General features: G+C 34.9%; 1 protein-coding gene across 8 annotated transcripts in view; it reads right to left on the bottom strand.

The window, feature by feature from the left end:
• RGS22 (regulator of G protein signaling 22) overlaps positions 1–12283 on the bottom strand; it is a 179188-nt gene that overhangs the window by 118325 nt on the left and 48580 nt on the right. For 7 of the 8 annotated variants that reach the window (XR_008917546.1, XR_008917547.1, XR_008917549.1 and 4 more), the window contains 3 exons: positions 11020–11105; positions 9810–9978; positions 1131–1236 (listed from right to left, as the gene is read on the bottom strand). Coding sequence is in view for 2 of the 8 variants with exons in the window: in XM_056823271.1 (XP_056679249.1) it covers positions 1131–1236; positions 9810–9978; positions 11020–11105 (361 nt within the window). In the remaining 6 variants the exon portion in view is untranslated. Of the gene's footprint in view, positions 1–1130; positions 1237–9809; positions 9979–11019; positions 11106–12283 lie in introns of those variants that run through there. The other variant, XR_008917551.1, reaches the window with a different exon arrangement.

Raw genomic sequence — 12283 nt, 5'->3', positions numbered from 1 at the left:
AGATGATTTTTAAAATAACTTTTATAATCTAAGTTTTTAAAGTTTAAAACTTTTTGAATAGCACAAGGCCTATCCACAAACTCCCTATACAGATCAACAGGTCAGTGAGCTCATTAATGTGGCTTTCTCCTTTCAAGAATGCATTCACATCTCGTACAACAGCTTTTTATACATTAGTTTTAAAACACTTTTCTGTAAAAACCAAGTACAAACTAGAACTATAGAAGTTGTAGTAAGGAGTAACATTGATACTTCTGCTTTCTTATCACCCTTTCAACAAACATATAAGTACTTACTACTCATAAGTAGCAGAGATAGAAAGATACAAACAAAACAGTCTCTGCTACCGACTAGTTTTCTTTGTCCTTCTCCCCCCCTCATAATCCCAAATTTCTTTGAGGGTTGGGGTGGGGTTTAAGTAATAAAGAATACCTTGTTTATTCAAGAGTCCTAGAAGCTGGCATAAAGAATTCATGGAATCACATATCTCATGAGCTAGGAGAATCAGTTTTCCCTTAAAAATAGGTGTCAGGTTAGTTGTAGGGCAAAGAATCCAAAAGGGAATAAACAGTACTGGACAGCTGTGGAGTTGCCTATAGTACAGTCTATGTTCTCTCAGAGGGATTAAAAGAGATAGGGTTAATGGTTGAGATCTACCCATATTATTATTTCTAGACCTGAACCTTTAATAATACTATACTTCTCTTCCATGACTGTTGTCCCTCCCTCAGGATCAGGGTTCTTAATCTTTTTGGGGCCATACATCTCCCATGGGCCCCTTCTCAGAAGAGGTTTTTAAAAATGCATAAAACCCCAATTATATTAAAATAGTTCTTTTAAAAAGAAGTTCATGGGTCCCAGATTAGTGACCCCTTCTTTAGAACCTCTACCCAGTGAAGATGTGTCCAGTCTCCTAGAAATCTCACATTAAGAGCAGGAGTTGACTGATTGAGGAGATAAAGAAATATGTTATAATAATATGGAGAGAAGGAAGACTTTCCCCTTTTTATCTTCAAAAAAAAAATCACAAAATGCCATGCTATAACACTAGAATAAGAGATTAGATAAGATTAAAGAATAGCTCAAACTTCAACATTTTCATTGTTTTGAAATCTGCCACTTCTGCTTACTTTGAATCCCAGTGCTGAGCACACAACTAGGTGTTGAGAAAGTTGTCACTGTGTGCTGGCTTTGTTTTGCCATTGTAAACCAATCCAGTGTCTGAGTAACAGTAGCCTAGAAAGTGAAAAGCACAAACGTTTAATATGTTATTCTTTCCTTCCCATCATAGGGCAGTGTGGCTTTTAACAAAGGCAAAATCTTAAAGATTTAGAAAGGATCTTAGAGATCAACCAAGTCCAACCCCTGTGTGAATAATGAATTCTCACAAGGAAATCCTGGACAAACAGCAGCTCTCCCTTTATTTGAAGGCCTCCAGTAATAGAGAATTCAAGAAAAATGTTTCCTCCCAACATACTAGCTAATCCAATGAATTAAATTCAACAAGCATTGATTAAATGCCTACTATGTGTAAGGCACTATATTGAGCCCTGGAGATAACACAAAATTAAAAATCACTGTATCCCAATCCCACACTCTAGCTACTGTACCACCAAACTGCCTATTATCATATATCATGCCTATTATCAAACAGTAAACCACCAAGCATTTATTAAGGATTTACTATGTACTAGACATTGGAAACACACAAACACTAAAGTGATATAATCTCTACTGTCGAGAACCTTACATTCTTGTCAGAGGAGATATGTTCACATATATTGAAAATTTGCCAAGTAAATACAAGGTAATTCTGGGTAGTAGTGGAATAAGAGTACTAGGGCCTGGAGTCAAGAAGACACATCTTCCCAAATTCAAAAGTGGCCTCAGAAACTTTACTGTGTGACCAGGGTAAGTCACTTAACCCTGTTTGCCTCAGTTTCCTCATCTATAAAAAGATCTGGAGAAGAAAATGGCAAATTACTCCAATACTTTTTCCAAGAAAATCCCAAATGGGGTCACAGAGTCAGACATGACTGAAACAACTGAAAAACAAGAAGTTTTGAGATGGAGGACACTGGCAATTAGGGGAGTTGGAAACTGTTTTATGTAGAAGGTGGTTCTTGAGCTGAATCTTGAATGAAGGGATTCTAAGAAGGTGGCAATGAGGAGGGAGTGCCTTCTTATGGGAGACAGCCTATGGAAAGAGAGGTAAGAGATGGCAGGTTGTATGAGGAACAATAAGGCCACTTTTGACTGGACCACAGAGTACAAAGAATGGGAATGTTTATATAAAGCTAAGTGGGGGCAGTAAGTTTTAAAGGGTTTTATAGGCTGGACAGAATTTATATTTATCCTACAAATAATAGTCAAAGGAGGAACATGATCTTGAGGGGAAAAAATCACTCTGGAAATTGTGTAGAGAAGAGATTAGAATGGGGGAGATGCCTGAGGAAAGGAGGCTAATTGGGGAATTATTGCTATAGTCCAAGCAAGAGCTGATAATATCCTTTATTTAAAAATGTAAAAGCCATTCACTGTGTGAAGAGACATTAAAACTGGTCATTCCATATATTGAGCGTGTCCACAAGAAATAATTTTCTTTCTCCCCAAATCCACACTCCACTCATCCCCTTTACCAAATATCCCTATTTCTGTCAAGGAAATCATATCCTTCTAGACAGCTAGACAGCTAGGTTTACAAACTTGGCATTCATTAACCTTGTCCTGGCTAACTTTATTCCTCTTCTCCCTGACTCCTGCCTTCATATGAAATTCCTCAAACTCTCTAAATTCCCAATTCCTAAGCTTTGCTACATAATTTGTTTTTAAATGTATGTTAAATTTAGTATACAGTAACAAAACTACTCTCTATCCTCTTAACATTCTTCTCTCTTCTATGTTTTAAGTATTTCATCGATGCTCTTTTTATCCCTGTTCTTTTTTGCATATCTTCATTACCCAAATCTTCACTACCCAAATTCCCTTTCCCATTGACCATAAAAAAGAAAATTAAGTATAGTCAAGAAAAACAATAAACAAATTGTCAATTATCCAAAAATATTTATCTCATTCTACATAATTCAGGGGTCAGAAACTACAGTAGCTTAGAGGCCAAATATAGACCACAGCCTCCTTTTAGAGAGGCAAAAAATGTTTCCGACACATTTAAGCACAATAAAACTTTATTTAAAAATGTAAAAGCCATCCTTAGCTCACCCCTGTTTAAAAACATGTAGAACATGAAATTTGGCTCTCAGACTATAGTTTATCTCTCCCTTGATCTGGTTGATCACCTCTTTGCCAAGAGTGAAAAGGTATGATTCATCCTCATTCCTCTGAAGTCAAGATTGATCACTGCTTTGATAAGAGTTCTGAAGTATTTCTAAGTTGTTTTTATTTACATTGTTGTGATCATCAAAAGAAAATATTCCATTCTGCTGTGGGAAAATTAGGGCACTAATGCACTGTTGGTGGAGTTGTGATCTGATCCAACCATTCTGGAAAGCAATTTGGAACTATGCCCAAAGGACTCTAAAAATATACATACCCTTTGATTCAGCAATGCCACTACTAGGTCTATATCTCAAAGATTTTTTTAATAAAAGGAAAAAGGACATATCTGTACAAAAATATTTGTTGTAGTTCTTTTTGTGGTAGCAAAGAATCAGAAATTAAGGCATTGTCCATCAATTAAGGAATGGCTGAACAAGTTGTAATATAGGATTATAATGAAATACTGTTGGATTATAAGAAATGATGAAGACTATTGATTTCAGAAAAACCTTGAAAGATTTACACAAATCAATGCAAAGTGAAGTGTACAGAACCAAAATAAGACTATACACAGTAACAGACATATTTTTGATGAATGTGAATGACCTAGTTATTCTCAGCAATAAAGTAATCCAAAAAAACCCCAGAGACTCATGATGAAAAATGCCATCTACCTTCAGAGAAAGAATTAATAGAGTCTGAATGCAGACCAAAAGATACCATATTTCAATTTTCTTCTTTTTTGTTTGAGATCTTCCACAAAATGTCTAATATAGAAAAATATTTTACATGATTGCACATGTAAATTTTATAGATTGCACATCTATACCAGAATACTTAATATCTCAAGGAGAGGAAGAGGTAGAAGGAACTGAGGGAGGGAAAGGGAAAAGGGAGAAAATTTGAATTCAAATAAAAACAATAAATACTAAAACTTTGTTTTTATTTGGAATTGAGAAAAAATAAAATATTTTTAAAACAAAATAAATATTTCCTACCTATGAGTCATTCCCCTCTGTATTATTTCCAATTGTATAATTAGAAATCAGTAATTCACTGACTTCCTGTCATTATGTACTTCCTGTAAACAGGGGATATTATGCAGAGGAGTTGCTGGTCCCAGGCTCTCTTTACTTCCTGGGTCATGACTATGATGGTAAGCAGGGGTTTTGAATATGTTGATTAGCCATGGGCATGTGGTTTTTTATTTTGTTTCCTTTGTATTCCTTTATTTCTAATGATCATTAATAAATCTCTTAAAATATAATATTTTAATTATTGAGATTAATTTTAATTTTTACAATAGTGGCAATGACTGAAGTTGGAGAAGGAATTCTCATTTTTTTAAAGATAGCCTAGATAAATTTTTAAAGTCACATTTCTCCTGTCATGGTTTTTCTGCCCTCTCCTTCTCCCCCACCATCTCTAACTCAGAGAGAACCCCAAACTCTCTTCAAAGCTCATGCTCCTACTCCTGCTCATGCTCCTGATCTCCTGATCCTCCTGCATTATCTACTGTACTATTGCTTTATAAAAACTGCTATTTTGTGAAAATCATTTGCACTCATACTGTGGATCATGGCCAAGTTAAAAAAAGGAAACGGATCTCATTTTTTGGTGAGAAACCTTTGTATTTTACTTCCCCTTGGCTGACTCAGTGTGTCACTAATTGTAAGCTATATATTTTTTATTTTAAAAAATATTTCATTATTATTGTTTATCCTTGCATTTGCAATATAGTATTTGAGTTTTATTTTTTCTCTCCTTTTTATATTTGAGGTACATGTCATTAGTATTGAGATTTTCTTTAACATTTTTATTGTATAGTAATATAAGCTAAAATATATATTTGTCATAAGCATACCCAAAAGCTTTAGACTATGGAAACCTGCCATTTATTGGTAAATGTTATGGGACTGTGATTAATGATTGTGTTTGACTCCAGGAGAGGGGAATAAAAGAGCCATTATGCAGTGCCAAGAAGCACAAGGTCAAGGAGACCAACCAATCCCAATGGGGTTGATGGAGAATCTGCACAGTGCCTAGGAGCACAAGATCAAAAGGAACAAACTAATCCATTTAGGATCGATGAACTTCTAAGCCAAAACAAAAGGACTTGAACCTAGTATGAGACGAGACGTTGCAGCACTTGACATATGTTAAGACACAGGATGCCTTGTACACACTCCTTGTGAAATACTAACAGACAAATATTGAAGTTTCATTCTTATCCTTGGCACCCCCTATCCCTGAAAGTGAAGGTAAAATCAGACCAGGGAATGACACTTCCCTATCACAAAAAATCAAGTCCTTTTTTTCTCTCTTATAGTATGACAACTTCCTGTAGTCTTGGCTGCCAATGGGTAAGTGAAATATTACTGCATTTTGTCTTACAGACTTGGGGGATAGAAATTACTTTAATTGGGCCCTAATACAAGGGCCTATTATGAATTTATTAAATTGAACCCTAATACAAGGGTCTATTATAAATTTATTCTTGTTTACTCGGCAATTTTTATATACACAGATTTTTGATATTTTGATTTATGTTTTTTATTTCTTTTGCTAATTGATTCACTCATAACTCAGCCATGTATCCCTAAGCGATCCCTGTGTTTTTCAATATCCTCCTCAGGGGGAATGTATGATTATCCTATAATACAAAGTTTAAATTATTTTGAGAGAAATTTTAGGATAAGAAACTTGCTACCTCTCCAAATCCAGAAAGTGAACTATTTGGAGAAGATGTCATGAAGATGACTGCACAGATCACATGCTGCACCAGAAGATCCAAAGTGAACTTTGGGATGTTGTGATTTAAACTATGTGGAGTTGAATGCATTTGTTTTTGTATGTATACTTTTATGCCAAAGGGGACTGACCCCTAATTGGCTTTTTGTCAATGTGCCTAGCAATATTGGTTTGTTCTTTTTCCCTTTTATCCCCAAATTATTGTAATTTAAAAGTTGACTATATTAAATGATCAATTAAAGAGACTAGTCTCCCAAATGATCATCAGGGGGTATGTATAATTAGAAATCTGTTACCCCTAAAAAACACATTTCCCGGGAGCCTACTGACTTCCTGCTGTTACATACTTCCTGTAGATAGGGGATATTATGTAGTGGGGCTGCTGGTCCTAGGCTCTCTTTGTTTTCTGGGTCATGACTGTGGTGGTAAATGGGAGTTTTGAACAGATTGATTAGCCATAGGCACGTGTTTTTTTTTATTTTTTCCTTTGTATTCCTTTATTTCTAATGATCATTAATAAATCTCTTAAAATATAATATTTTAAATCATTGCATATTAATTTTAATTTTTATACAATGAAGGAAGCTATGGTAAGGAGTAATAATGTACTCCATTAATACTTCTTATATCTGATTTTGAATGATAATGCACATATAACCCATTGGAATTGCTTGTCAGCTTCAGGAGAGGGAAGGAAAGAAGAGAAAGAAAGAAAACATGAATCATGTAAACCATGCAAAAAATTTTTTAAATAAAAAAATAAAATATTTGTTAAAAATACTTCTCATATCTGATCTTCTCACTACTAACTCAAGCTCTTTGGGTTATATGCCATTAATGATATCTGAGTCAAAAAATACACGTGCTAGTGACTTTTTCTGTCTAGCTCCTAATTGCTTCCCAGAAACTCAGTCACATTTTTACCCCACTAGTACATTAAGTGAATGGTGTCAAAGAGATAAGGCCCTCAACTGAAAGAGTGGGAGGAGGGAGTAGTGTAGGAGGTCTGTGGAGAAATGAGGAGTCAGATCTCAGTGAGAGCCAAAAGATAGAAGGAGAAAGAAAAGAAGATTTAAGGTAAAAGCAAGCAAGTCTGTTGCCTATGGTGCAGGCATTCCAGAAGGCACAGTGGGAAAGGGTAGAAAACTTTAGGGTGGGACATTGGGGAAGGTAGTTTGAGGGGAATGAGAATAAGGAATGATGCAGTGGGGGATGTGGAATGGAGTATGAAGAATGACCTATGAGAGATTCAGAATCACTTGGATGGGGAAGGTATGGAAAAAGAAGTAGTTTATAGTCAGTAAGAGAAAGTTTTAGATTTTCAATGTCAAGATCTCAGAATGGAGTCCTTTCAGAGCCTTCGGCAGTTCAAGTGAGGAAAAGCAAGAACTTGAAGCAAGTGTGTCTCCTTGCCCCAATGCAGAGGACCAGTCTAGAAACATGGTAGAATAATCCATTCTCCCCTCATCTGAGCAGTAGGAGGCTGACATATTGGAATGATGCTTCTCTTCCAATGGTGGTTAGAGTCCAGGCTTATGGAAACCAAACAGGAGATGGTGGCACAATAGTAAGGTTCTCTCCTCTGAGGGTTGCAGGTGTTTTGAAATGCCAGAAAATGGAATGAACACAAGAAGAGGAGCAAAATGAAAGGAAAGTTGTTAGATGTGGAATAGGAATTCCTTAGGGCAAAATAGAAGAGGTGAGCAGAATGGAAGAGCTAAGGAGGAAAAAGATGAAAGAACAGAATTTGGGACAAAGGGTGAGGTTGGAGTTTACATTTGGGTAGCTGGTGATTTAGTACCATAGGAATTAGGAGTTATACACAGTGGGATTTCATAGTCATAGAGATAATAAGAAATGAGAGCAGCTCAGTTAAAGATATTAGATAAAGAGGATGTTCACAGTCTTAAATCTCCACAAGAAATATTTCTTAAGCACTTGATATATGTTAGGAACTTGATAACTGGGAGAAGACTTTGGAAATCTCCAAAGGCTGAGTTGACCATTTGACAGAGATGCATGAGGGACTTCCTATTCTGGTTCAGGCTGTAAAAGATGGGCTCCTTCTGGAGTCCATGCCGCTTGTTACTATTTGGTGATTTTCAGACTTAAGATTCCTCAGCATAATAGGGGTAATAATACTTTATCACTTAACCTATATTGGAGGTTATTGGAGGAAATTATTATTGGAGAAAATAGTTTTGTATACTGATTAAACATGAAAAGCATGTAAAGTTAAAGTTAAGTTAAAATATAAATATATTTTATAAGTAATTTATAATACTTAAAATTCTAAATTTTAAGTAATTTATAAAGTATAAAATATGTATTTTATATTATATGTTCTATAAAATATAAGCAATTACCAGTTACAAAATATTAGAAGCAAAAAAGATTTAAAAAATTTTAACAATAAATAAAAAATTTAAAAAATTGCCTGGTCTGATGCTCTTATTTCAAGGATGAAGATCAAGGAGGGTAAGTGATTTGCCCAATATTGTAGAATAGTAGTAGAATTGGAACTTGAAAGCAGGTACTCTGTCTCCAAGTCCAGTATTCCTTCTGTTATGTGATATAGCTTCCTTTATAACTCACCATGTCTATGTTACTTCATGGTAAGGTCCAATACATTTTTAATAACAGAGATTATAAACCACATACATATGTAGATTTACACTCTGCATATACTTATGTGTGTTCATGTATTTCACCTAACTTGTAACACTAGTTTAGCTAAACTGAATTTTAAAAATCATGAATATTAGAGATGACAATATTTTAGAAAACAAGTTATTTTTATTTACATCAGAGATTTGTGAACTCATACTCATCTGTGTGGGTGATCGGCTGATACTGATCCCAACCCTCTCCCCATAGCTAAGGAAATCATTTTATGAACATTCTGATAAATTTCAAGACTTACTGTAGTCACAAAAAAAATCATCACCTCATGGTAAGTCATCTGGACCAGGGCACAACAAGGCTGATCCTTTACAATAAGTGCAAAATAGATTACATTTATATAGCACTATTAAGGTCTTTTAATTGTTTTATGAATCCTCACAATAATGTTGTAAAGTTGCTGTTGTTGTCCCATTTTACAGATGAGGAAAACTGTGGCTGAGAAAGGTTAACCGACTTTCTCAAGGTCACACAGCTAGAAAATGTCTGAAACAACATTGGAAACCATATTTTTCTGACTTCTAACATAGCATTATATCTATTGTGCCATGTTCTCATTGTCTGAATAAGATCCCATGTATTCTTTATGTGTACAACAGGAATAAAGCAACTGGCTGTGCTCCACATAAAAGGAAGAAAAATGATCTCACAAAAGTATTAGTAAAGTATCATTATATGTTATGTCTATATTATATATTGTATATATTATAAAAGTATTTCTTCTTGTTTTTTATTTGCATTCTCTTTGACAAAATTAATGCAGAAAACATTTTACATTATTTATTATAAAAATCTATATCAGATTGTTTAACATATCTCAGGGAGGGAGTAGGAAAAGGAGGGAGAGAATTTGTCTCAAATTTTTCACATGTAATTGAGGAAAATAAAATATTAAAATTTTATTTTATCAAAGGCTTTTTCTGCATCTATTGAGATAACCATGTGATTTTTGTCAGTTAATATTAAAATTTTAAAAAGAAAAAAGTATTACTTTAAGAATTTTTATATTTACCTTTCCTGGTCAAATAACAGAAATGAAAGTAGCATATACATAAAAAGATTAACCTCAGTAAAATTAAAAACATGCACTTTTTCTTTACCTGGCCAAGTGAAATGTAGTATTTTTTCATAATTAACTCATCTTCATCTTCAATTATAGAAGGTGGTGGAGTTGCTGTTTTTTTAGGAGCCCAGGGTTTATAAAAAGAATCTACTTTCATATTCATTCCTGATCTGCTCCATCTCACTTGTGATATCAGTTTAGCTAACCTGCATTTCAGAAATGAGTCATCATGTAGCCATGAAAAAATATTCTAAAAGTTAATTAATTAATTAAAAAAAGAAATGTCATTATAAATGAGATATAAAAAATCTTAAAAGAAAGTAAAGAATTCAACTTTATATATTCAAATCCAATTCTCCCCTCATCAAAACACCTCTCTCTGATATAATTAGAACTAAAAGAAGCCAATGTAGAAATTTCCCTGGATATTGCTGGTAGCCAAAATTCATCACTGATTTTGATACATTCCCCATCTAGTATCTTATTCAATAAGATTTTACGAACATACACAAAACAGATAGATATGATTATATGTTCAGAAATGGCCAAATGCTCAATAAGTTTATACTCATATCTCATTTATATCCTCTTAAGATACACAAATTTTAAAATTTCTGAAATGTTTGCTTGACTAGTGCCAAAATTAAAACCATTTTCCTAGTGTTCCCCTGAGCTATTTAGTTTTCAATTCTTTAAGAAAAATGTAAAATTTCCAACATAAAGACTCATTTTTCTGACAACAGACAGAATGCAAAATTCCAGAATAACTCAACCCTATCAGTCACATATTTTCTGTGGCTTTGATAGCCATGTATTTTTTTTCATTGGGGGGGGCACTTGGAGCAGGGATCAATATTAAATAACATTAAAAATTCTGAAACCTACTAAGACAAAAAAGTAAAAGTAAAATGTTAATGTTCTTATGAGAAAATAGCTAATAAATGTAACCTATAGAATCACTAAAACTTATATGGGTTAAAGAAGAGGTTGAACCAATGATCCCCTTATTAGAATGTTTTAAAAATGCATCAAGTCAAATATATAGTATCATAAAGGAAAGGAATGATACTGAAAAATACATTTATCAAAATTAAAAAAAAACAGCTCAGAAGCCACCCCCATTTCCCCCCCCCCCACTCTAAGCTAAAAGCTGGACACTTAAATATCTTGGAAAAGTAGAGCAAAAGTTATGTTAAAAAAAGAAAATTTTAAGAATTTTTAAACATTTATAAATGAAAATAACATACCTGTATTCAAAATAACAATCGCTTTCTAAAAATGCTGGAAGTCTCGCTTTCTTAATCCACCGAATACCTTGTTCACGGTCAAGAGACTATTGGAGAGATGCAAACAGAGCATTAAAATGATTTTTTTTAATCCATGATAGGCCAATGACTGACCATATTAATTTACTTTATTAATCGAATATTACATTTGAGCAGGAGCAGACATTGAGTCATCCATCTTTAAGCTGCTTAGTCATAGCTGTCTAGGTACCCAGGAGGACTATACCAGGTGAACCTCTAACCCTTACTTCCACCTCTTAACTCCATTCAATTCAATTCCATAAACATCCCTTAACTACCTAACTAGTGCTAGTCGAGGTGCTGGGTATACAAAGACAAAAACAGAAGTCTGTTCTCAAGAAGATAACATTCTCTTGGGTAAGACACCTTCATCCCTTCTAAAGACCTTCTAAATGGAATAAGAGTGCTTGCATATCCCATCCCAAAGCCCCATCACCCAATCCACATAGTTTCCAAAATAATCATTTATCAGCAAGAGGCTTAGATGCTAGGCTATCTAGTGGGCTAGTAAGATGGCTCACTAGATAGAGCCCTAGGCCTGGAGTCAGGAAGACCTGAATTCAAATCCAGCCTCAGACACTACCTGTGTGACTATTTAACCTCAGTTTGCTCGAGTTCCTCATCTGTAAAAAGGGCATAATAATAGCATCAATATTCCAGGGTTGTTGTGAGGATCAAATGAGGTAATAATTGTAAAGGCACATAGTACGCATTATAAACATGTTAACTATTGTTAGCTATTCTTATCTAGCCACCAGGACTGGATCGACACCACTTAAGAGCCTCCTTCCATCCCAAACCCACCTAGGAGAGAAAATCAAATAGCCATCCTGGCTCAGACCTTATGCACAGATCCCTCTCCTACTAGAAAAGGTTGCCAGTCTCCTATCCCATGGCTAGAACCCCAATGATCCAAGAGTTGCAGGCTGCCTAAGTCATAACTTCTTTTCCCTGTTGCCATCCCTGCTCACTACACCTTATCCATCTAACTCAGTGACCCTCCACTTCCACAGAATGCCACTCTATTGTAACAAACTGCCTTTCCCATAAGACCTGTTCCTTTCACATTCCTGCCATGAGTTTGTATTCAAGGAAACCTGACTACCTCGGGAAGAAAAGGATTCCCTGGCCAGCCTCTCTAGAGCTAGAGGCATCTTCTCTCCTGGTCCCCAATACACTGGGCCAAGAGAGAAGCAGAAGCCCA

This window comes from Monodelphis domestica, chromosome 3 (assembly GCF_027887165.1).
Source record: "Monodelphis domestica isolate mMonDom1 chromosome 3, mMonDom1.pri, whole genome shotgun sequence".
NCBI classification, from domain to species: domain Eukaryota; kingdom Metazoa; phylum Chordata; class Mammalia; order Didelphimorphia; family Didelphidae; genus Monodelphis; species Monodelphis domestica.
Note: the sequence above shows the minus strand (reverse complement) of the source record. Positions and strands in the feature narration are given on the sequence as shown.